This window comes from Leptodactylus fuscus, chromosome 2 (genome assembly GCF_031893055.1).
Source record: "Leptodactylus fuscus isolate aLepFus1 chromosome 2, aLepFus1.hap2, whole genome shotgun sequence".
Taxonomy (NCBI): domain Eukaryota; kingdom Metazoa; phylum Chordata; class Amphibia; order Anura; family Leptodactylidae; genus Leptodactylus; species Leptodactylus fuscus.
This window is the reverse complement of record NC_134266.1, coordinates 75853272-75880433: the sequence shown is the minus strand read 5'-3', so window position 1 is coordinate 75880433 and position 27162 is coordinate 75853272. Positions and strand designations below refer to the sequence as shown.

Genomic DNA, 27162 nt, shown 5'->3' with positions numbered 1-27162 from the left:
TGTGTTAATTTTGGGTCTAAATGAATGTATTAGTGAAAAAAAATGAAATGTCTAAATTTCACTGCCATATTATTTTTATTCTTATGAAATGCTTAAAGGGTTAACAAACATCCCAAATGCTGTTTTGAATAATTTGAGAGGTGCAGTTTTGAACATGGGGTAATTTATGGGGGTTTCTATTATACAGGCCTTTATAATTACTTTCAGAACTGAAGTGGTCCCTAAAAAATTGGTTTGGAGAATTTTCTTGTAAATCTGGAAAATTGCTGTTACACTTGTAAGCCTTGTGACGTCCAAAATAAATTAAAAGACAATCAAAAGATGATGCCAATATAAAGCAGAGATATGGGAGATAATATTTATTCATGTATTTGGATGGTATGACTATCTGCCTGAAAAGCAGAGAATTTCACATTTTGAAAATTGCAATTTTTTTCAAATTTCCATCAAATTTCCAAGTTTTTTTTATAAATAAATGCAAAAATATTGATTAGTGTTTACCACTAACATGAAGTATAATGTGTTACGAGAAAACAATCTCAAATTCATTTGTGTAAGTTAAAGCGTCTCAAAGTTATTGCCATTTAAAGTGACACATGTCAGTTTTGAAAAAAGAGGCCTGGTCTTTAACATACTTTTGGGCCTGGTCCTTAACCGGTTAATGTGGTTGTTTCTTAAAGGTTCATTATGTGTTTCTTACAATGCTTGTAAAATTGAATAAAGTGCCCAGATAAATGAGTATGTTAATACTGCCTTATATTTTATAAGTGAAACTGTGGGGGGTTTTGGTTGCCCATGTTGAACACTATATGTTTTTGTATTACATTTGTTTGCATGTTGTTTTCTACCTACCTGTAAATATGTGCACATTTCATAGCATTCCTGATGCATCATTTCATCTGTTAATAAAACATGTTTTGTACTTAAAAACTTGCCGATATTTATTGGAAACCTGTATGAGAGATAGGAGGGGGTAAAGACTGAGGCAGGGAGAATAATCGCCAAGTAAAATTAAAAATACAAAATTTAATTTTCTGGTAAATAAATAATAAACTTAAAACTAACAATGTGGACCCTCTCAAAATAAATGCCGCGTTCTATACTGTACATATATGGTGACCGTAAGAGGCTATATAAGTAAATTCTCCATTACATGTCACCTGTAACCCAGAAGGATTATGAAGAATCAGTCCAGTCAGGGCGGGTTCATACCTGCGCCTGGTCTCCACTTTGTGGATTTCCGTCTTCTGCCGACAGGAAACCCACTGCAGAGACCGGAAGATGCTTACGGGCGGACACATTGCAAACCCATTCAAATGAATGGGTTTGAAAAGTGACTGCCGGTTTCCATCTCCTGTCCAGTTTCTTGGTCAGGAGACGGAAACCTGAAAGCTGAGATTAGGCGCAGGTGTAAACCTGCCCTCAGACTAATCTGAACAGTTTTTATGAAGAGATAAATTCTAGACTGAATGTGGGTAATGCCATAGATCTGGAATATCTGGACTTTTCAAAGTTGTTTGACGTTTTATGTACCAACCTTTCAAGTGGTACAATGAGAATACTAGGATTAGAGGAAAATATTTGTAACTGGGTTAATAATTGAATGGCAGGATTCAATGCGTGAAGAAGAGCAGGGGTTTGATACCAGTGCATCAACCGCTTATACTGGGTTTCTTAAATAGTGACACATTGAGAGGACTTTTGTGCACGAGACCATACAATCTGCTACTGTCCCAGAGAGAGGCCCCCTCCCATTTAGACATATATCGGAAGCACAGGAGGGAATACCCAGTATGGGAGGACAGAAGCTGATAAATAAAGGAAATAAGACCTCTGGGTGGATGAGCCCATCTGACAAATCTTCTCAAAGGCAGTGGTCAGAGTAATCTTAAGGGACCCATAGAGTGAGCAAACAAAATTGATCATCTGACAGTAGTGAAGTCATTCAGTGGGGGAGATTCATGATAGTCATGAGATAAGGACCTGAGCTCCAGTGTCACAGGATCAACCATATCAACAATCCAAAAAAGGCTGACTCCGGACCACACCCTGACCATAACAGAGGACAAACTATCCGGCAAGAAAGTATTAAACAGGATGGATACCAATGAGGCGTGGGGAGACACCAGGGGAAGCCTAGTGCAACAGGTGAACCAGACCTGCTAGAGCGAATGGGACCAAGCAGGGTATGAGAGAGGGGGTGTGGGGAGCACCAACCCACAGTGGCGTGTTAGGATTAGAGATGAGTGAATAGTATTTGAAACTATAGTTTCGAATACCTCGCTCCATAGGAATGAATGGAAGCAGACGGCACTTAACCCCTTGCTGTTCGGCCGCTTCCATTCATTCCTATGGAAGCGTAGTATTCGAAACTATGTTTCAAATACTATTTGAATCAACTCTAGTTAGGATGTGTAGGTGCCAGCCAGAGCTTCTTGATTTAAACTTATTTAGTGTATACTGGCATAGTCCCCCAAAATGGGATAACGTAGCTGCACTGCCCAATAGTAGTGCAGTAGGTGCAGAACAGCCAGTCCCCCACACCCCCTCTCCGCAGCATAACTGAGCGAGGTATACGGTGCCTTTTACCCTACCATATAAACTGAATGATCACCTTCTACGGGCGGCGAAGGTCCGCACAAGGGATCGCCACCAGGAGGGTCTTGGGAGGAGGGACATCTTGACCGCAGCAATTCTCGCTAAGAGGGAAATAGGCAAGGGTCGCCACTTATCTAAGATGGCCCTAAGATCTTGGAAAAGATATGGCTAGTTCACTGAATAGAGAGCTGAGTAAGAAGGGGATATTGGGATCCCCAAGTAGTGAATAGAGGATATTAACCATTGAAAATCAAAATTTCTCTTAAGAAGGGTAAGGAGGTCCTTCGAGATATTAAGAGGTAGCACCTCAATTTTTTAGGGGTTTACTTTATACCCATAGGAATTTGCTATAGACCTCAAACAAACAAAAGGGGTAGGGAATTGTGGTGTGGGGAGAGGAAAAAGTGAGGAGGACATCGTCCGCGAAGAGAGAAAACTGTGCCGTTGAGTTTAAATGTAAAGTTATGCACATGAGCTGTGGAAAGAAGTGACACAATTATGTATTATATAGTAATACACTGTGTAAGACTACTGCTGGAAAAGACTTGTGGATATGGATGAATAGTAAGCTTTATTTTAGCATTCAGTGCCAGACGTTCGGCTGCAAAAGCAAGTAAAATCATGGACTCACAACAAGGATATCATTTTGCCTCTATACAAATCACTGGTATGATCACTTGTAGAAAGCTGTTCACAATTACTGTATAGGCATCTTTGTATAGGAAAGATGTAGCTTAAAAGGGTTGTCCCATGAAAAGCATCCTATCTATACTGCTAGTTTATGTGGATTTAAGATTTAAGACTTTTCCTAAATAACAAAACTGCTTTGTTTGGCCGCTATCTTAATTTATTCACTTCATTGTTGACACTGCGTTTCTATGGCCACTGGGCTTATCTGCTCATTTCCCAAGTGAGTAGCTGCCTGCTCTCAGGGGGGAGGGAGGGGCTGACAAGCAACAGATAGGGGAGGTGAGAGCTCCGGGATTACTGTGCTGTCTATCTTCAGCTTTTCCACTTATCAGCCAGTTTAATTTTATTTGGGGACAGTCGGTCTCTGCCGTTTTTTTTTGTTTGTTTGTTTGTTTTAACTGAAACCGGTGTTCAGGACTTTCCCCTCCGCCAATTTCCAGTACAATTTGAATCGAAGACTCTAACGCAGATGTGACCCTACATTAAGCTACATGGTAGCAGAAACTGGCATTAGAGTAGCCAGACAGATACTTCAGGTTCATTTGATATTTAATAAAGGGAAAGAAGATATTAAAAAGCCATACACAGCATTTTATTTTGGCTGTTACAATTGTGTGTCTTAATAAAGCATTATAGTTCTGACATCGAAATAGATAAAATGTGAAGTAAATGGGGATCTGCAAATCCCAAGAACATCATTGTTTCCCATACAATAACAAAAAAACTAAAAACTCATTGGGCCTCACTAATTCAGACAAAGACTGGAGGAGTCGTCCAACCAATCTGATCGCTGTTATCATGTTTGTGCCTGCCAGTGAAAAATGAAAAACTTGAGTCTGAATAGCTTGCATTAAAAAACAAAACAAAAAAAAACGTTTTCATTGCACATTAGCTTTGAGGCCCTCTGTCTTATATACATGTGTTCTAAAGATGCAGATTGTAATATGAAATCTGATATAGCTGAACTGGCGTTTATTTCGTTTACTTGTGACATCATAAAACATACTAAGAAGTCATAAAATGTTCATAGCGTCCGACATGCAGCTTATATGTATATTTAACATGGTACGTTGGTGCGTAGTCTTTGCGCGAGTTATATATTATTTATTTATTCCAAAGAGCACAGATAAAATATATGCTTTATAGTATCTATTACGTATTTTGTCACCGTGAAACTTTAAGAAGTGCTGTGCCATTGCAGTTGTGCTTGTGAATAAAGCCATAAAGAACATTTGCAGAAGTTATATCATAACAATAATACAAGCAGAGGCAGAAACTAAAACACAAATCTGGTTTCTAAACATAGAATATTGATACATGTTGGTTTAGGGATTTCTCCTAGAAGTTTTCAAATTCGCAGTCAAAGTCTGTCATTCTGCAAACGATATATTTCCATTGACGATCCCTGGAAAAAAGAGCAAACAAAGTTACTTTGAAGGAAATGGACCAGAAATAAAACGTGGAGCATGCTTATCTAGTAAGATACAGTGGGGGGAAAAGTATTTAGTCAGCCGCCAATTGTGCAAGTTCTCCCACTTAAAAAGATGACGTCGGCCTGTAATTGACATCATAGGTAGACCTCAACTGTGAGAGACAAAATCAGAAAACAAATCCAGAAAATCACATTGTCTGATTTGGAAAGAATTTATTTGCAGATTATGGTGGAAAATAAGTATTTGGTCACCAACAAACAGGCAAAATTTCTGGCTCTCACAGACCTGTAACTTCTTCTGTAAGAGGCTCCTCTGTCCTCCCCTCATTACCTGTAGTAATGGCTCCTGTATGAACTTGTTATCAGTATAAGTGCCCCTTCACACGGCGTAAGCGCTCGGCTCATTCCAAGCTGTACACACGAGCGCTTCTAAACACTTCCCATTCACTTCAATGGGAGCGCGCGTAAAGCCGGCTTTACGAGCGCTCCCATTGAAGTGAATGGGAAGTGTTTAGAAGCGCTCGTGTGTACGGCTCGGAATGAGCCGAGCGCTTACGCCGTGTGAAGGGGCCCTAAAAGACACTTGTCCACAACCTCAAACAGTCACACTCCAAACTCCAATATGGTGAAGACCAAAGAGCGGTCGGAGGACTCCAGAAACAAAATTGTAGCCCTGCACCAGGTTGGGAAGACTGAATCTCGAATTGGCAAGCAGTTTGATGTGAAGAAATCAACTGTGGGAGTAATAATTGGAAAATGGAAGACATACAAGACCATTAATAATCTCCCTCGAACTGGGGCTCCACACAAGATCAGTAACATACTACGCCGCCAGGGACTCAGATCCTGCAGTGCCAAATGTGTCCCCCTGCTTAAGCCAGCACATGTCCTGGCCCGTCTGAAATTTGCTAGAGAGCATTTGGATGATCCAGAAGAGTATTGGGAGAATGTCATATGGTCTGATGAAACCAAACTGGAACTGTTTGATAGAAACACAACTCCTCGTGTTTGGAGGAGAAAGAATGCTGAGTTGTATCCAAAGAACACCATACCTACTGTAAAGCATGGGGGTGGAAACATCATGCTTTGGGGCTGTTTCTCTACGAAGGGGCCAGGACGACTGATCCGGGTACATGAAAGAATGATACATGGCCCCGTTTTTATTCATATGCTAATTAGCTTCTGCGTGCACCCTCTGCTATTCTTTAAGTGTATGTATAGCAGAGATGAGTCATCAGCACAGCAGCCTCTGCTGTACATACCCATAGAGAATAGCATAGAGGAGTGCACGGTGAGACTTCTGGTGCACGAGAAGCTAATTAGCATATGAATAAAAACTGACTTATTCAACACCTACGGAGGCAATTTACATACAAAAGGTAGGTGTGAAATAGGCTTTCTAAAGGCTATGCAAGTATGTGCTTAGCTAAAAATGACATTTCCCAATGATAAAGCCCTTTTAAATGGTAGACCAGACAATAGGAGGACGATGTGCAATTAAAACTTCAGTTAGCTGGTGTCCTGAAGGTGGACACCAGCATATGATAGTATCCATTGAGAAATGCAACTTGTCTTGCTGAAAACAAGCCCTCATGCAGAAAAAAATGAAAAAGCTATGGATAAAATAAGGATGAAAACAAAGGATAAAAATAAGATAAAACTGCTTTATCTCAAAATAGCTTGGATACTAAGGAGTTAATGACTGTTGTTTTTTTTAATGTTATATATGAAGTGCCAGAAGGTTTTTATTTTATTTATTAACTGACCTTTCCACTCCAGAGAAGGTTGTGGTTGCTCCTCTAATGTAATAGCCATAGGAATATAGAACCATGTCCACATCCTCCCCATAATGCCCAGGATAGTCTTGAGTCAACCTGTTTTTAAATAAAAAGCAGATTTATTGTAATATAAAAAAAAATTCCAATGTAATTAATAGAAATGTGTACCATTAGGTAATGTTCACATGGTGGAATTTGTAAAAGCTGAAAAATCAGGAATTTGAAGCGGAATTTTTATGCTTCACTATATTCTGCTGCAGAATTTTCAAATTGTCCAGCCAGTTGTAATTTTTCTGCCTCACATTTACTACAATGGGAGTTTGGAAGAATATGCAAATCTGTCTCCCAAGATGTAAACAGGGAGACAGTGCCTCTGTTATGCTGCCCTCTATAGCAAGCACCCTTGGGAGACAGATTTGCATATTCTTCCCATGTTCCCTTGCAGTGGAGCCACTATGGCTGTATAAGTCTCCACACACCTGAGAAGGTGGTCTCTCCCTAAGGAAAAACATTATCCCCATAATACAATGGGAGTTATCAGATGAAATCTGACAGAGGATTGAGCACGACACATCTTTTTTTTGACTAGGTGAAAAAATCTGCATCTGTCTCCCTTTGAAATGAATGGGACAAACGGATGCCCCAAATTCTGCCGTGTGAACATACTCTTATTTCCAATTATACTTCTCAGCTGAATCCCTGGAAACAATTGTAAAGGAAAAACTTGAGAATGTATTTCTTGTCCCCGGTTATTGGATCAATTCCTTTGTGGTGAATATTGAGATATCCAGATGTAGCAGAGTTAACCCAAACTTCTCCAATTGGTTAAACCGCTGCATCGTAATATGTTATTAATTTTAAAAAATGTTTTCTCAATGACTTTTCATTGTTTTTTGTTGACCTCCATAATAAAATATTACATTGCAGCAGTTTAACCAACTGAAGAAGATCGCATTAACTTGGGTTAAAGATGTGAAAACATATAATAAAAATTTTTTTTTAAATACATTTAATGCGCTTCTTTTTATTACAAACTTACCAGCAACTGTAAGAGCATTTTCGACTGTAACGGCAGCAGTAAAATTGCCATTCTCTATCCAAGACGGCATCAAAGTACTGACTACTGAATCCAGCTACCAGACCATTATTAGAGCATGTCTGATACCTGGAAAGACAAGAGAGCCATTGTAAATGTTATGTGTGCAAACATACCTATTACTTTATTTCAGAAACCACATACTCTAAGCTTATTACAGCAGACTGAGGTGTGCCATGTAAAATTAAAGGCGCACTCCAGAATTAGTACACTTAGAATGTGTAGCCTTCCATTTTCCTGATATACAGTGCCTTGTAAAAGTATTCGGCCCTCTCGAACTTTTCAACCTTTTGCCACATTTCAGGCTTCAGACCTAAAGATATCAAATTTTAATTTTTTGGGGAAGAATCAACAACAAGTGGGACACAATTGTGAAGGGGAACGAAATTTATTGGATAGTTTAAACTTTTTTAACAAATAAAAAATTGAAAAGTGGGACGTGCAATATTATTCGGCCCCTTTACTTTCAGTGCAGTGAACTCACTCCATTCAGTTCAGTGAGGATCTCTGAATGATCCAATGTTGTCCTAAATGACTGATGATGAGAAATAGAATCCACCTGTGTGTAATCAAGTCTCCATATAAATGTACCTGCTCTATGATAGGCTCAGGGTTCTGTTTAAAGCGCATAGAGCATCATGAAGACCAAGGAACACACCAGCAGGTCCGAGATACTGTTGTGGAGAAGTTTAAGCGGGATTTGGATACAAAAAGATTTCCCAAGCTTTAAATTGCAAGCAATCATATTGAAATGGAAGGAGTATCAGACCACTGCAAATCTATCAAGACCCGGCCGTCCCTCTAAACTTTCATCTCAAACAAGAAGGTTGATCAGAGATGCAGCCAAGAAGCCCATGCTCACTCTTGATGAACTGCAGAGATCTACAGCTGAGGTGGGAGAGTCTGTCCATAGGACAACAATCACTCGTACACTGCACAAATCTGGCCTTTATGGAACAGTGGCAAGAAGAAAGCCATTTCTCAAAGATATTCATAAAAAGTCTCATTTAAAGTTTACCACAAGCCACCTTGGAGAAACCAAACATGTGGAAAAAAGGTGCTCTGGTCAGATGAAACCAAAATCCAACTTTTTGGCCACAATGCAAAATGATATGTTTGGCGTAAAAGCAACACAGCTGATCACCCTGAACACACCATCCCCACTGTCAAACATAGTGGTGGCAGCATCATGGTTTGGGCCTGCTTTTCTTCAGCAGGCAGAGGAAAGATCAGTAAAATTGATGGGAAGATGGATGGAGCCAAATACAGGACCATTTTGCTGGAAGAAAACCTGTTGGAGTCTGCAAAAGACCTGAGACTGGGACGGAGATTTATCTTCCAACAAGACAAGGATCCAAAATATAAAGCAAAATCTACAATGGAATGGTTCACAAATAAACGTATCCAGGTGTTAGAATGGTCGAGTCAAAGTCCAGACCTGAATCCAATCGAGAATCTGTGGAAAGAGCTGAAAACTGCTGTTTACAAACGCTCTCCATCCAACCTCACTGAGCTCCAGCTGTTCTGCAAGGAAGAATGGGCAAGAATTTCTGTCTCTCGATGTGCAAAACTGATAGACACATACCCCAAGCGACCTGCAGCTGTAATCGCAGCTAAAGGTGGCGCTACAAAGTATTAATTACTTTCACAAATCCGCATCATGTTAGTAGGCTTTATTAACTGAGTCATGCATGATTATTATTATTATTATTATTATTATTATTATTAATAATATTAACTCTAGGTTGTTATAAAGAATGATCAAATGAATCTCGATAAATTGTAAAGTCCTGCACTGAATATTAACTTTATTACAAAAATCCCATTTCTACTGAATTTCAGCCCTGCCACAAAATGACCTTCATTGAAGTGATCTACTTGTTAGCTCAGGAGAAAATGTTAACCAGGACAAGGCAGCTGATATCACTCATGAACTACTTATAAACTACTACAGCAGACTGGTTACTTTCATATTGGGATGGAGCATGAAATCATTGTCTTCTTCTGTTAACCTCCAGGAGAACACATGCAGTCATCATTGCCTTGCATGAAAATGGCATTTGCTGATTCTGAGATAAATAGTTTATTTAGAAGCATTTCTATGAAAAAGGCTTCAGGGCCCCTAAGATAGTCCAGCAAGGGCCAGGACTGTCTCCATGTGAAGGATATTGCCTTACCAAAGCCACTTAGGTACACCTGCGATCACCTTTCTTATCTTCCACTCATGTCCCATAAGTAAACCTGGGCTCATAGGATAATACGAAACGAGCTTTATAAATGTTATAAATATATACCAGTAGATAAGCAAATACAGATAAAAGTACAATACAATACGTAAAATAAAATGGGATAAAAGAAAAGAGATTTCTTAAAACAGTCCAAACAACGTGTCCTTTACATGCTGTCTCAGAGGCAGTGCTCTGCTGCTTCTTGGCTCAGTGACACTGAATCTAGGTCTGCCTTGCAGTAAAAAGCTGGTATCTACCCACCCTTCCCTTACAAGTGTTCCCCCCCCCCCCCCCTCCTTCCCCATTTCAGAATCTGGGAAAGAGGGATGTTTAGAGCTGTATGTCTGGGGTTCAACCGAGGGTCATTAGCAATCTCTGTCTCTCTCAGTGGTCATCCCACATGGTATATCCATAAAACCACTGAAGCGAGTTAACCTCCAATGTAGACAAAGCTTAAACACACATTCCTAAAGGTATATGTAGGACTGATATGAACAAGTAAAAAAAAAAAAAAATTCGCAGAAAGTAACATGGCTGAGGTTCTGTTCATCACACTCCTAAAGAAGATTCAGCAATGGGATAAGCTCAGTGTGGGCAGCACTGTGGCTCAGTGGTTAGCACTGGAACCTTCCAGCACTGGAGTCCTAGATTTGAATCTGACCAAAGACAACATCTGCAAGGAGTTTGTATGCTCTCCCCATGTTTGTGTGGGTTTCCTCTGGGTACTCCAGTTTCCTCCCAAACTCCAAAGAATTACTGATAGGGAATGTAGATTGTGAGCCCTATATATGGGACAGTGATTATAGACATTTTCAAAGCACTGCGGAATATGTTGGCGCTATATAAGTAAGCAAAATAAATAAACACTAGTACAGAGCTTGCCCTTTAATGGCAGGAGGCAAGAGTCAGTGCAACTGCACACACAGTAAGGTGCAAAGGCTTTTGAAGACTGGCCTGGTGCCAAGAAGGACAGTGAAGAGAAGAATATCTAGCCTGATATTCTGCAGGATATTCAGGAATTGGAAAGCAGTGGAATGGGGTAAAATTGTTTTCTCTGAAGAAGCCCCCTTCAAATTGTTGGGACATCTGAAACAGCGAATGGAGAATGAAAGGTGAATGCGACCATAAGTCCATAATGCCAAAGGAAGGTCACTCACTCACAATTTTGCCAAAGAACACGACCATGATTAAAGAATGGTATCTAAAGATCTTCCAAGAGCAACCATCCTGGAGTAATTTGGTGATCAACAATGCTTTCTCCAGCTTGATGGAGAACCATGTCACAAGGCAAAAGGGATAACTAAGTGTCTTGGTGAACAAAACACTGACATTTTGGGTACATGGCCGTAAAAATGCCCAGATCTCAATCCCATCAAGAACCTGTGTTTAATCCTCGAAAAGCATGTGGACAAATAACACAGAAATGGTGATAAATTTCAAGCACTGGTTAGGCAAGAATGGGTGGCCATCAGGTAGCATTTGGCCCATAAACTAATATCGAAGCATGCCAGTGTGAACTGCAGACGTCTTGAAAACTACGGGTCAACACTGTAAATGTTGAGTCTTTTCATAAGGTATACAACTTTTAATAAATCCATGAAGTTTATGTAATGCTTACTACTGTACTGCAGTATACTCTCTGACAAAAGTATGTAAAACCCTAAAGCGGCAAACTTTGTGAAAACCTAAATTTGTGTGGTAATCTAAAAACTTTTGGCCACAATTGTGTGCATATCAGTTGTCCACCAGATGGCACTGATGGATAAAATGTTAGACTATTGTATTAAGTAGCCAGTGTTCCCCCTCCTAGGACACAGACTAGTAACAAGCGAGTTTTAACAATGCTTTCCTGATTGCTTAATTATTAATGGCTCTTGTGCGCAGACAGATCGCAGCTTGCAGGCACTTGTTGGATATAATTTATTCTACCTGCTGAATTAAATTCCAGTACTGAAATATGAACTTGGTTTTGTATTGAGTTTCTGAGTTTAAAGTTATATGTTGGTGGTTTATGCCAAATTTTACAAAGGCATTAACCCCTCTATTTCTATCACATTCTAACAAGGGGAGTCCTAGGATAGGGTTTCAACAAAAATCTAAAATGTTCAAAAAAAAATTCTCTAAAAGTCAACAGATTCTGTCAATAAGTTATTCTGTAAAGAAGAATGATTATTGCTTTGATCACTTTTTCATCAAATTTTTATTAGAGGGGAAACAGTGAAAAAAACATGGGTTTGGCTCTTTTGATTAGGTAATCTCCCATAGACTGCAATACATTTGGCAAATGATTACAGGTTCAAACCCCCTAGTGGAGCTTAAAGGGATTCAATCATTAAAATAACATTTTTTCTCGATAACACGTAGGAATAGAAAGGCTATTCTTCTCCTACCTTGAGATGTCTTCTCTGCGCCGCCATTTGGTAGAAATCCCGGTTTTCTTCAGTATGTAAATTAGTTCTCTCGCGGCACTGGGAGCGATCCCCAGCATTTAAACAGCAATGGGGGCGTTCCCAATGCTGCAAGAGAACTCTCGAGCGCCGCCTCTATCTTACCCTGGTACAGCCTCTATTCGCGTTTTCTTCCAGCGCTGGCTTCCAACTTGTAGGCCTGCGCAGTCGGCTCCACCATCGGGTTTCGAGCAGAGCCAACTGCAAATGCCCGTGGCAATTTTCCTGTGTGAGCACACAGTAAGATGGGGTAAGCGGCTACAAGAAAATGGCCGCGGGCATGCGCAGTCGGCTCTGCCTATGGCCCAATGGCAGAGCTGACTACGCATGCCTAGAAATTTGAAGCCAACGCAGGGAGAGGCGGTTCCAGGCGAAGATAAAGGCATCGCTGGAGATTTCTGTCGCGGCATTGGAAACGCCCCCAGTTCTGAGAGAGAACTCATTTTCATACAGAAGAAAACCGGGATTTCTACCGAACAGCAGCACAGAAAAGACATCTAAAGGCAGGAGAAGAATAGCCTTTCTTAAGGCTATTCCTACGTATTATCGAGAAAAAATGTCATTTTAATGATTGAATCCCTTTTAATATCAAATAAATAAATAATGTTTTAAAAAATATTAAAAAAAACAAGCCTAAATGTTCAATCCACCCCTCTTTCCCTAGAACACATAAAAAGTAAAATATTACTATAAAACACCTACACATTAGGTATCCCTGTGTCTGAAAATGCCCAGCTTACAAATCTCTAAAAATATTTTTTCTGTACGGTAAACACTGTAGTGGGGAAAAAAAAAATTAGAAGTGCCAAACTGCTGTTTTTTTCACTGTTTCACCCCTGATAAAAAAATTTCAACAAAAAGTGATGAAAGCAATAGACATTCCCCAAAATGGTAGAATTAAAAAGTACACCTTGCCCCGCAAAAAACGCCCTATGCGGAAATATAAAAAAGTTACATGTGTCAGAATAAAGGCGATTTTTAGAAAGATTTTTTTTGCAAAGCTTTTGATTTTTGTTAAGAAGTTAAAATGTAAATAGAACCAAATAAATTAGGTATCTCCAGAATTGTAACAAAACATAGAATACGAGTGACATGTTAATTTGTCTGCAGAGTAAACACCGTAAAAATGAAGCCTGTAAGAAAGTCACACAAATGCACTTTTTCCACAAATCCACCCCATTCCAAGTACATAGTACAGAATAATGAATGGTTGCATCATGAAGAAAAATTTGTTCTGCAAACATTAACCCCTCATATGGCTTTGAGAACAGAAAAATAAAAAATTTATGGGTTTTGGAAAGTGGGGAGTCAAAAACAAAAATCGAAAAATGTCACCGGCAGCAAGGGATTAAAACAAGCAATATCTTGACATCATTTTCTTAACCAATTAAAGGAGTATTTCCATCTCCAAAATAGTTTTAAATTACTTATATAGTGGCAACATATCCCACAGCACTACAGATATTGTTAACATATATGTCCCATATAGGGTTCATACATTGCTTTATCTATTTCATTCTGTTTGTTAGATACAATTCAATATGTCTTCAGTGTTTACAGCTTGTTGCCTATGTTACACGCTAGCTCTAGTGATCATGCTGTTGACTCCATTCTTGTTTACTGGCACCTATACTCTCTTCTACAGTACTTCTTGCTCTGCAAAGTACTCTCAGCTGCTGAACCCTGATAAGGGCTAGAACAGTGCTTGACCACTGCTTCTGTCATCTCCATCATTTTTTTATGTGTTTGTTTTTATGAATTAACTGCACTGTAAATCTGAAATGATAACTTATTTTTTTTTTTTGCACATCATTACAATTATGGCAATGCCAAATTTATACAGATTTTGTATTATACTGATATGTTTTACTGCTTTTACATAAAAAAATCTTTTTCCATGTTTATTGGCTTGTTTCTTGCAGGACATCCTGTAGTTTTTCTTGATACTGATTTCAGGTACAGAATGAATTTTTGATGACTTTTTTTTTTTTTTTTTTTTTTTTTTTTTTAGCAGATACCAGGCCATCACCATTATAACAATGAACATTAACTACTTGCTAAGCACCACATAATAGTACATGGCAGAAAGGGTTTAAAACCAAATGCATGAGTGGGTATTGGCTTTTTCTAAATGGACAGATGGCTTACAGTGAATGTCCACTATTGAACATCATTTTGTGCTGTTGACCTAAATAGTTCCTATACTGATTAATTTCCTAAAATATGTATTTATTCTTAATATGTTTTATAGTAGTTTTCTGATGCCAAGCTACAAATCCCCAGCAAATATTCAGTAGTTAAATGATAAAATTCTGTCTGCCGGCAGTCACCACTAGAGGGAGTGCGAACGCTTACTGCTGAAAAGGATTTGCATGCATCGTACAAAAAAACAAGATCAATAAATATGAACTAACTAAAGGGAGTGACTGGTACAGAGGAAGAGAGTGCATTTGCTAAGGGTTGCAATCTGGGGTAAATAAAGATATATTAAGCTATGCATAAACATAGAATGTGGGGCCTATAAAATGGTGTTAAAATAAAGAGTATGAAACAACTGTTATCATTAAATAGGTGCCCATAAATATGAAAATATATAATTAGACTCTAAATAAGTTTATATTCCTTATGCCTATGATATCAATGATCTAGGTACAGGAGGGAGTCCCGGTTTCCCTGCTACTCCTGATTTCTGATGAGGAATTCATATAGCATGTGCTGGATATGTTCATATACTGTAAATCAGCATCCCCTTGTGAAAAAAATCGTATAGACAGAGAACATTTTTGAGAAGCATCCATCTATGGATTAGTATTACGGCTTGTATAAACTGCAGAACTCATTGCAATTTATCCTAATGGAATGAATTGTGATGTTATATATACAAAGCGCAGGCCATTGTTATTGCAAGAATATAATACTTTATCCAGCCTTAGCACCGCTGCACTAGTGACTATGTAACCACATGCTACTTTTTACCCGGTCTTCTTAAGACTCTCCAGAAAAACTCTACACATACAGGGAAATAAGGAAGTACTGTATATAAATCACTGGACAGCTATAGCAAGAGGTACCTAGTGAACCCTTTATAATTTTACAAATATCTGTGTATGGTTTTGCAATACACAGTGACTTGTCATTGCGTAACATAAGAGTGCATTGTCGAACTGCAAAAAGTGTGACTATATTCACTAGATTTCCCCACATGGTGACTTATAGTTGTACAATATAAGATTAAAGAGGACCTTTCACCATATCTGGGCACATGCAGTGTTATATACTGCCAGAAAGCTGACAGTGCGCTGAATTCAGCGCACTGTCGGCTTTCCCGATGTGTGCCCGGTGTGAAGAGCTTACGGCCCGGTACTGTAGCTCTTCTATGGTCAGAAGGGCATTTCTGACCATTAGCCAGAGACGTCCTTCTGCCTCGCGGCGCCTATCGCGCTGTACTGTGGAGCGGGGAGGAACGCCCCCTCCCTCTGCTCACACAGCTTGTCCGTAGACGAGTATTATCAGGAGAGGGAGGGGGCGTTCCTCCCCGCTCCACAGTACAGCGCGATAGGCGCCGCGAGGCAGAAGGACGTCTCTGGCTAATGGTCAGAAACGCCCTTCTGACCATAGAAGAGCTACGGTACCGGGCCGTAAGCTCTTCACACCGGGCACACATCGGGAAAGCCGACAGTGCGCTGAATTCAGCGCACTGTCAGCTTTCTGGCAGTATATAACACTGCATGTGCCCAGATATGGTGAAAGGTCCTCTTTAAATTGTTGCCCTGCAGCTGTATACTAAGTCAGTGTGTAACCCTAGACTAAATCAGGATATAGCAGCATGACATTGCAACCTAATCCCATGTGGTCCTAGCCTAAGGGTTCATGAACACGGTCATATTATGTATCTGTACAAACAATGATTTGTAAAAAAAATCTGTAATATTGAAGTATAGTAAGCCCTACAATACATTACTATTCCTTGAAATTTTATACAATTTTATGTTTTTTTGTACCATAAAATCTAACATTATAGTGGGCCTCATTAGTGAGGTGCCCCCCAGTTCTTGGTGAGATGCAGCTTGGGGGGCAATTTGAACAGGGGTGATCATATATTGCACAGGAGCATAATCATGATTTTCTTAGAAGTGGGAGGTCAACAGGGGTGGATGGATGGCAGGGGGCCTGCAGATAGGATCTTCCCCTGACCTCTACCCCCACTCTGGCACCACTGTATTCCCCCCTCTCCTTGGTGATCTCTGCTGCCTCTCTGCAGAAATCCTGTAGCTGGAGAGCTTGTAGGAGATTAGGACTAACACTCTACTGCACTGCCATGCCACATCATCAACATTTAGGATCAGCAAGGCGGCTGTCCTAACTGTGAAACTGTTCTTTTCTGTATGCTTTATAACTGACTCATTTTCTGATTATTTTATGATAAATTGCAGTCATTTCAGAATTTAAGTGTACGCTTTCACCAATGGTCAGTCCTAGACTATGTTCTAGCATAAGAGTCAGCAACCTTCAGCACTGCAGCTGCTATAAACTACAACTCCAAGACATCTCAATTCACTTCTATTGGAGTTCCACAGACAACAAATATAGTGGTGCCTTGATATAACAGTCCTAAAATTTTGACAAGCTCCATTGTATGCCCCTTGTAGCAGGGGGGCCTATGGCTCATACCCTAATATACAGGCTAGTCTTTATTTTGACCTATATATAATACCGGTAAATATCAGACAAATGGAGCTTCTTTCCCATTCCCTCGTGTAATCTTCCTTATAGAACCATGTGAAATCAAGAATAAATTGTTGTTAGTGGATGAAATGAAATCCTCTAAACTGTGAATACCAATCATGTGAAATGTATATACTATGGAGCTATGCGTCTTACCATAACAATGTCTCTGCTCTGTTTATAGCGCCTATGTATTCATAGAGCTCCTCCGCTAGGCCTGGACATCTTCTGGCACTAGACTCCTACTTAATAAATGAGTCTCGTTTTCCGTTCTCAAATTTGTTTTAGAATCTCTCTGTAAGCTCTGTGATCAAAGTGAGATGGTAAGATTACAGAGCTGACAGAGGGGCATTGTTCCTGCATTATAAAGCATGTACTCCTGCCAAATCTGTGGTGAAATTTCAATATCCTTAAACAAACAGTCCTAATACCATTTAAAGATGAAATTGTAATGGAGATTGCTGGTTTTAGTACAAGTCAGACTCCATATACACAATATCTCTACTGACACGGCCGTATAATTCATCCAAGGCCTTCAATAGGAAAGAGAATATGCAAACATTACAATGGCAAAAGATGTCCATGGATTACTGGGCCAAATAAAATAAATTAGATTTAAGGGTGAATTCACACTGAGTAAACGCTAGCTTATTCTGAACGTAAAACATGGGGAGTGCCGGCGTATACGGCAAGCTCTGCTCATGCCGGAGCGTACACGCCGGCACTCCCTATTCACTTCAATGGGACTGCTCGGAGTGAAAGAAGCAGCCCATTCATTTCTATGGGGAGCGCTCGTATCCCCGCTCCCATAGAAATGAATGGAGCTGCTTTAGACGCCGCTTATTCTGAACGTGTTTTACGTTCAGAATAAGCTAGCGTTTACTCAGTGTGAATGCACCCTAAGAAAGCAAAAAAAAAGCTTTGGAGGATTGTTAGGCAATATTCCCAAAACCAGAAGTCCCAAGGTGTTGAATGTGACAAACAGTGATTTCATGCCAGATTTATGTCAAGGACAAGTCATAAGGGTAAGTTCAAACCGGGTAGCCGCGACTGAAAGCTGGTGCACTGCACTGGCATCCAGCCGCCCACTCCGCTCCTGATTAGGTCCAATATATGGGCCTAGTCTGGAGGAGGGAGTGTCTTCAGGCTGAAACTGCCTGTAGAATTAGCATCTCGCTCCCGGAAAAAAAGACCTGATCGGCTCCCATTGATTTCAATGGGAGTCATCTTTTTGTCAGGATTTTGAGGTGGATATGGCCTCAAAATCCTGACCAAAAATCTCTGTGTGAACTTAGCCTAAGTGTCTGATTGGTGGGACTCAGGTCCCATATATGAAATGGAGCGGCAGTCATGGATGTATGCTGTCAATCCATTCAAAGCCTATGGGACCGACGATAGCAGAGCATTGTTCTTGTGTGACAGCTGCTCTAAAGAGGGGACATAGGATCATGTAATCATTGGGAGGTTCAGCGGTGGAGAGACCTGGAACCAGGCCCAAAAGCCTCCCTAAAATATAAAAGGAAACCAGTATTATAGATAGCACATGGTATGTTAGAACTCCATTACAGATCTTGCATTGGGACTCAGGAGCTTCATTTTACTCCTCTGGGCACAATAATACCCCACGATAAGGTCCATTCAAAGCTGAGCCCTGTTATGTCTGTGTGCTTGAAATGAAAGAATAGATAGTTATATAAGAGTCTTTAAACCTATCCTGGTCATGTCCCACGGTCTAAGGTGAACGAGCTACTGACTGAATCTTACTGGTTACATAAAGTATTGCACCATATTCATGTACGCCATTTAGGGATCACTATAAATATGGTGCTCATTTTATTGTGTAGTTCATATTGGTTATAGTGATACCATATAAGCTGGTGTTATCTACTATGTTTTGTACCTTTCATAATAATTTATTATTTAATTTTTCATTAAGTTTCTTTGGATCTTGAACCAAAAGTTTTGTGCAATGAGGGCTGTGTCTAATGGCTGACCGCCAGCCATTTGCAATATAGGAATATTTCAGATCCAAGACTTCAATAGTAATGTTTTTGCATGATAATGTACTCTACACTCACCGGCCACTTTATTAGGTACACCTGTCCAACTGCTCGTTAACACTTAATTTCTAATCAGCCAATCACATGGCAGCAACTCAGTGCATTTAGGCATGTAGACATGGTCAAGACAATCTCCTGCAGTTCAAACCGAGCATCAGTATGGGGAAGAAAGGTGATTTGAGTGCCTTTGAACGTGGCATGGTTGTTGGTGCCAGAAGGGCTGGTCTGAGTATTTCAGAAACTGCTGATCTACTGGGATTTTCACGCACAACCATCTCTAGGGTTTACAGAGAATGGTCCGAAAAAGAAAAAACATCCAGTGAGCAGCAGTTCTGTGGGCGGAAATGCGTTGTTGATGCCAGAGGTCAGAGGAGAATGGCCAGACTGGTTCGAGCTGATAGAAAGGCAACAGTGACTCAAATAGCCACCCGTTACAACCAAGGTAGCCAGAAGAGCATCTCTGAACGCACAGTACGTCGAACTTTGAGGCAGATGGGCTACAGCAGCAGAAGACCACACCGGGTGCCACTCCTTTCAGCTAAGAACAGGAAACTGAGGCTACAATTTGCACAAGCTCATCGAAATTGGACAATTGAAGATCGGAAAAACGTTGCCTGGTCTGATGAGTCTCGATTTCTGCTGCGACATTCGGATGGTAGGGTCAAAATTTGGCGTCAACAACATGAAAGCATGGATCCATCCTGCCTTGTATCAACGGTTCAGGCTGGTGGTGGTGGTGTCATGGTGTGGGGAATATTTTCTTGGCACTCTTTGGGCCCCTTGGTACCAATTGAGCATCGTTGCAACGCCAAAGCCTACCTGAGTATTGTTGCTGACCATGTCCATCCCTTTATGACCACAATGTACCCAACATCTGATGGCTACTTTCAGCAGGATAATGCGCCATGTCATAAAGCTGGAATCATCTCAGACTGGTTTCTTGAACATGACAATAAGTTCACTGTACTCCAATGGCCTCCACAGTCACCAGATCTCAATCCAATAGAGCATCTTTGGGATGTGGTGGAACGGGAGATTCGCATCATGGATGTGCAGCCGACAAATCTGCGGCAACTGTGTGATGCCATCATGTCAATATGGACCAAAATCTCTGAGGAATGCTTCCAGCACCTTGTTGAATCTATGCCACGAAGAATTGAGGCAGTTCTGAAGGCAAAAGGGGGTCCAACCCGTTACTAGCATGGTGTACCTAATAAAGTGGCCAGTGAGTGTATATGCCAGTATATTGTATGTGGGTTTTTTAATCATACAGTATACTGCCATATAGAGATTTATCTCTATATACCAGTACTTTACACCTGCAAACAAAATTACTATTGAAACAGGGAACGAATGGGACTGAGACTCAATCCTAAGAGTCACCGCACAAATCTGTAGGCTCAAGGCCCCAAGAAACCTAATGAGAAATAAATAAAATTAAGCTTTACATTGATGGGGAAATCCTCCCGACATGGCTGATTCTAGCTTTTCAGCTGTCTGAGATTAAAACTGAAATGGCCTCCTGAAACCCCGAAATTAGGAAATAGTAAATACGTCGGGGTTTGGGGTGCTTGTAGAATGTGTATCACAACAAAACTTGATCAGAACAATCCACAGAACTCACTGCCATTATTAGTAGTTACAAAGTAATACAAACAATCTCATGGTAGTTAGTAGTATTGAGCGAGTAGTATTCGATTGAATACCTCACCGGCATAGCAATGAGTGTAATCGCTTGAACACCAAGGGGTTAAACGCATCGAATATTCAAAGTGTTTAACCCCTTGGTGTTCGTCGGATTACATGCATTCCTATGCCAGCGAGGTATTCGATCGAATACTACTCGCTCAACACTAGAAGTTAGTAACAAATATAAATTGACAATAAATAGAAATCCTTCCTATTGAAGATTTCGGATAATTCTTAGACCTTCATCAGCAAAGATCAGAGTGAATTGGAACTATATACATGTGCTGGAGCCACTAAGATGCTGTCTCAGGAATCCTTCTGCATACCCAGAGATGGAGGAAAGACTAAGCATGTCTGTCCACCTTGGCAGAAATACTGTGAATCTGAAATATTGCTACTAACAGCTCAATGTTGCATAACATTGTGAAAAACGAATGGTACAGTATGTCCAGAGAATGGAAAGTGTCTAGAACACAAAAATGCTGGGGATCCTTTTCTACAACACTGGTTTCATAAGAATACAGATTATCAGCAACTGTTTGTGCACATAAACATCTATAGTATGTGCAATGACAAGAAACCATGGTATACATACTGTATGGAACATACGAATGTCTTGTCACGTGTTTGTCAGTGTCATCATTATTCTGTGCGTTTCTTATAACAATATTTTATTTATTCATAACTGATTTTGCCATCTAGATCTTCCATTCCCACAGTTTCCAAGAAGTTTATACCACCTTAAAAAGAAACTCCTACAATTGGAACTGTTTTCAAACATATGTTCATATAGTCTTTGAATAGCATTTCATTACAATAATCTCATTGCATTACTTATTTTGCACCAATCTTGAGTTACAACCTCTATTATAACTCTACACTCACCGGCCACTTTATTAGGTACACCATGCTAGTAACGGGTTGGACCCCCTTTTGCCTTCAGAACTGCCTCAATTCTTCGTGGCATAGATTCAACAAGGTGCTGGAAGCATTCCTCAGAGATTTTGGTCCATATTGACATGATGGCATCACACAGTTGCCGCAGATTTGTCGGCTGCACATCCATGATGCGAATCTCCCGTTCCACCACATCCCAAAGATGCTCTATTGGATTGAGATCTGGTGACTGTGGAGGCCATTGGAGTACAGTGAACTCATTGTCATGTTCAAGAAACCAGTCTGAGATGATTCCAGCTTTATGACATGGCGCATTATCCTGCTGAAAGTAGCCATCAGATGTTGGTACATTGTGGTCATAAAGGGATGGACATGGTCAGCAACAATACTCAGGTAGGCTTTGGCGTTGCAACGATGCTCAATTGGTACCAAGGGGCCCAAAGAGTGCCAAGAAAATATTCCCCACACCATGACACCACCACCACCAGCCTGAACCGTTGATACAAGGCAGGATGGATCCATGCTTTCATGTTGTTGACGCCAAATTCTGACCCTACCATCCGAATGTCGCAGCAGGAATCGAGACTCATCAGACCAGGCAACGTTTTTCCGATCTTCAATTGTCCAATTTCGATGAGCTTGTGCAAATTGTAGCCTCAGTTTCCTGTTCTTAGCTGAAAGGAGTGGCACCCAGTGTGGTCTTCTGCTGCTGTGGCCCATCTGCCTCAAAGTTCGACGTACTGTGCATTCAGAGATGCTCTTCTGGCTACCTTGGTTGTAACGGGTGGCTATTTGAGTCACTGTTGCCTTTCTATCAGCTCGAACCAGTCTGGCCATTCTCCTCTGACCTCTGGCATCAACAACGCATTTCCGCCCACAGAACTGCGGCTCACTGGATGTTTTTTCTTTTTCGGACCATTCTCTGTAAACCCTAGAGATGGTTGTGCATGAAAATCCCAGTAGATCAGCAGTTTCTGAAATACTCAGACCAGCCCTTCTGGCACCAACAACCATGCCACGTTCAAAGGCACTCAAATCACCTTTCTTCCCCATACTGATGCTCGGTTTGAACTGCAGGAGATTGTCTTGACCATGTCTACATGCCTAAATGCACTGAGTTGCCGCCATGTGATTGGCTGATTAGAAATTAAGTGTTAACGAGCAATTGGACAGGTGTACCTAATAAAGTGGCCGGTGAGTGTACATTATAACTATTATAACAGCTTAGCTAAGGGAAAGTTCACACTATAGTTTTTACAGCTGTGAAAGCATGAGAGCAATGGACAGTAAAAGTACTAGAGTGATGGAAGTGACTATAATGTAAAAAACATGACAGGTGTTATCGCTCATCATGTTTGTTCATTTTAGTAATAGAAGAAAATGTCCTGCACGCACATCAGAAAAGTTAAAAGCAAAACGGAAGAAAGCTTCTGTCATCGTTTTGAAATATGGGTGATGACATACGGCCCCCCAAAGGAGGGGGATCGATCTGCATTGCTTGTTATTGTCAGCAGGGTTCTGTAAACTCTTTTGTATGATTGACACTTCATCTGGAGCCACACCATTATATTGTACAGTATATTCTAGTCTGAAGAAGGTTTTTCTTTCTTTGGTAGCAAGAACAAATGTTCTTCTCCCCTGGAATTAAGGAGTATTTATTGTAGAGTTATACTGGGTGAACTCTCTACCCTCACCCTGGTACCAACAAGAGATATATTTGGAAAAACACTCCATGAGCCTCAGTGATTGAGCATTTGGCTCAAAAGCAGCGAATTTATACTATAGGAGATTACAGCTCTGAAGGATGGTGAATGCAGCACATGAGCATGCAAGCTGTAAGCCAGGATCTGTACAAGATAAAAAAAACAGCAATGTACCCCCAAAGTTACTCAACTTTTATTAAGATTACAGGAGTTGTCCAAACACATAAAAGTTATATAGGTGTATTTAACATATGAATAGATTAACTTGGATCAACATAGATTTGACAGTTGATATTTCTGCATTGGTATTGATATAGGAGATAAGTGTCTAAGTGATAATGTGTAAGAATGGGAATGCTTATGTGGCTCAGTTCTGTCACTAAGCCAGTCCTTTTTTCTGTCATGGCTGATGTAGAGACATAAAATGGGGTTGACAAAACTATAGCCAGACAGCCAGACAGCCAGCCAGTGCGGAATTAGAGACGCTCGGGGCGCAAGACCGACACAGAAATTGGGACATCAGGGCAACTTTCCAAACTGAAGAGTTTTAGTAACTTTAATCTATTCGCACATCCATTTTTTGTGTCTGGACCACCCTTTTAATTTTGTGTGTAATGTGGAGCTTTGTGGGTGATTTTAAAGATTTATTTTTTTTTGCAGATTCTGCAATTAAACAACAGAAACTGTGACAGCGGCGTCATACATGTGTAAACAGGCGTAGAGAATGAGCACGCAGTATGTAGGAACTGAGAACTGTTCGATAAAATAGGGTATATCAGAACTGCTGAATTTGCAAACCCATAACATACTCTCACCATTTACACAACTTCATTCCCCAAACTCAAGAAATAATACTAAGGAGCAGTCATCTCCGAACAATGTTCCCAAATCTTCTCCAATTTGTGGTAACGCTTCCTAGTAAGATAGAATAATTGGTATGGAGGAACATATTTACTATTGAGTGATCTAGAGACGATAGATCAGAGGACTATAGAAAGGGTGAAAAGGAAAAACATTTAGTGGTAATAGCTCTCAACCACTCCGTTCCAAACACACTAAAGTTAAATCATACCATAAAAATCTTCACTGTTAAATCCAGGTAAGTAACTCTAGGAACATTACGTTTATTCACCGTGAATTGCTCCAAGAATCCCGTCTGTCATGCTGGCAGGATATACAATTGAGGCACACCTGTCAGCGCACCGAAAGATGATACTTCATTGTTTATTACCTAGCATAAAGTAATCTGCAGCCATTGTTTTCATATGAATGCACATCACACTGACTGGTAACTGAACACATTCTGTGTCAAACAAGAACAAATTTAATGGTTCAGCTAAGATCCTGTTTGTCTTATTCTGGATCAACGATTAGGTTCTGCAATGTGATGCAAAGGAAAAGCATTGAAGCAAAGTAACTCTAAAAAATATATAATTGATGCAAGTTTATATGAAAAAAATGTATTTTTATATAATTCAAATTAATGTTTTTTTGTGATGTATTAATATATTATAATATTATACATGCCGGTAAATGTATCTGATTCACAAACCCAACATGGCCATATGAAACCAGCCTTGAAAGGGTCGTTTAATGAAGACAATACATACATTGTTACAGTGTATGAACTTCATATAGGTGGGCAACCCCTCTACAATCCAGATCGGAGAGACTCACCATTTAATCGATGGCCATTACTGGCAGCCATGTATAGCTGTAGTTATCCTGCATTTACTTCTGCAAGGGAAAGATAACCCCAGCTTTCCTAACCCCTGCCAATCAGCTTTTTTCTTCAGGGGTGAACCTAGCCTCTCTGCTGCCTGAGGCTGTAGAAAAATGAACCCCCTTTACCCCCCTCCAAAAAAACCTTGACCCGACAATCTTTGGTTCCGTGATGGGGCCACCTTACTTGAAATTGTGTACCACGTCCCCCCATTTGCATATCAAAAAATCCCTGTTTTTGACCCACATACAGTATAAAGCCCCCTTTACTGGTCCCCACATATTATATTGCCCCTTTTATTGGCTCCCACATAGTATATTATCCATTTTTAGGCCCCTACACAATACTTCCCTCTTCTTTTTGGCCCCCACATGTAATATTGTCCTCTTTTTTTTTGTTACCCACCCCTGCCTCAAATACTATGTTGTCCCTTTTTAGAGGCTCAAAGAGGATGCCTGGTTACTGCTGGACGCCCAGTAGAGGTGAATAGGTTTGTTGTTTTTCTCACCTTTCCTGGGGCTACACGAGTTTGGCTATTACCTCTTGGATTATTCCAACAGGTAGACACCAAAGTTTTATTCACCAATCCCCGTTCCTGTTGCATCTGGCCTCCATGGGGCAGTTATTGATGAACACTGCAGCGCGAGGAGGAAGAAATAGAGGCAGGACTAGACAGGAAAGCGGATCGGTGAGTAAAATATCGGCCACTACTTGTGGAATAATCCAATAGGTAGCCCCTGACAAAAAAAAGTGCTGCCTCTCAGTTTATGTCAGGGGGCGCATGACAACTGCAGCCCTGGTTGTCTTTGTGGGATAACCCATTTTTATAAATCTCCCTCTGTACACAAATCTAAAATTAAAGGAATTTTCCAGTTTCAGATATTGATGGCGTATCCTTTCTTATGATAGGCTATTAAAATCAGATTGGTTTGGGTCCAACTCTCAGCACCCCAACAATCAGCTGTTTCTGACAAATCGGATATTGAGGTTCTATCCTAATGACAGAAACGGAGTACCCCCATCCCATTGTGGGCATTTATTGTCATGGCAGGATTCAATAAAATCTGCCACTGATATTCTAAGACAGAAAATCAACTACTGAGCTATCACTGATATCTTCAGCCTTATTGGATAAGAATGAAGCTAAGACACTTATCCCAATAGTAGCTTATATTTAGTTTGGTAGCACATATAGCCCAACATGTTTAGGCTTGAAAATGCTTTTGGCATACTTTTTTCAGAAACACCCTTATATTAGTCATTGCTTATGCTGAATCAACATTTTATCCTAATAGCTTAATTTCTATATACAGTATACTGATCTATCCTGTATGTTTGTGTATACAGTATATTTATATATATAGTGAATAGTCACAGAGACACCTGCCCCTTCATGACTGGATTGGATGTATTTTCTGCACACCCTGTGTCGTCTACAGTGGGCCTCCACAATGGAATGTCCAGTCCTACCAAAATTATGGTACGAGATGAAATATTGAATGGTAGCCTGACCCATTTAGTCTTCATTTCAGGGACACAAATAGCTCGACGTTACATTGATTTGTTCATCAGGAAACCAGTGTTATGGCCATTTCTCCATAGTGTCCCAGGAGCCATTTTTCAACAGAACGATGCCAGGTGAATTTTGCTTGTGCTGCTGTGAGCAGCCTGTGTGACCTAAACGTTCTACCATGGCCTGCAGCATCTCTGGACTTGTTTCCCATCAAGCACATGGGACGTCAGTGGGCAGCAATTACAAAGAGAGCTGCCAGCAGCCAATCTTGATCATTTTATGCCCAAGGGCATTCAGTGTGACATAATATCCTTCCTACTAATATTATGAATGTGAAAGTTTGGATGTTTGTTACTTGATCATGCAAAAACGGCTTGATGGATTTGGATGAAATTTGGCACATAGATAGTTTGTAACCTCGATTAACACATAGGCTACTTTTTATACTGGTAAATTATATGGCTTCATGACTATTATGAATTTATGTTCACACACTTGTAAGCCAATGGCTAGTCAGGTAATGGAGGGGATGTACATCTCACCTTGACTACTAAGGTGGGTGAGATGAGAAAACTCCAGAAAG

At 40.4% G+C, this 27162-nt stretch overlaps 1 protein-coding gene across 1 annotated transcript in view; it reads right to left on the bottom strand.

Annotated features, from left to right (window-relative positions):
* Positions 1 to 2955: 2955 nt before the first annotated feature.
* The window catches only part of DPT (dermatopontin), a 31027-nt gene continuing 6820 nt past the window's right edge, over positions 2956 to 27162 (bottom strand). The window contains exons 2-4 of the mRNA XM_075264042.1: positions 7538 to 7663; positions 6487 to 6594; positions 2956 to 4693 (exon numbers count right to left, since the gene is read on the bottom strand). Coding sequence (XP_075120143.1) covers positions 4627 to 4693; positions 6487 to 6594; positions 7538 to 7663 — 301 coding nt within the window. The 3' untranslated portion in view covers positions 2956 to 4626. The remainder of the gene's footprint in view (positions 4694 to 6486; positions 6595 to 7537; positions 7664 to 27162) is intronic.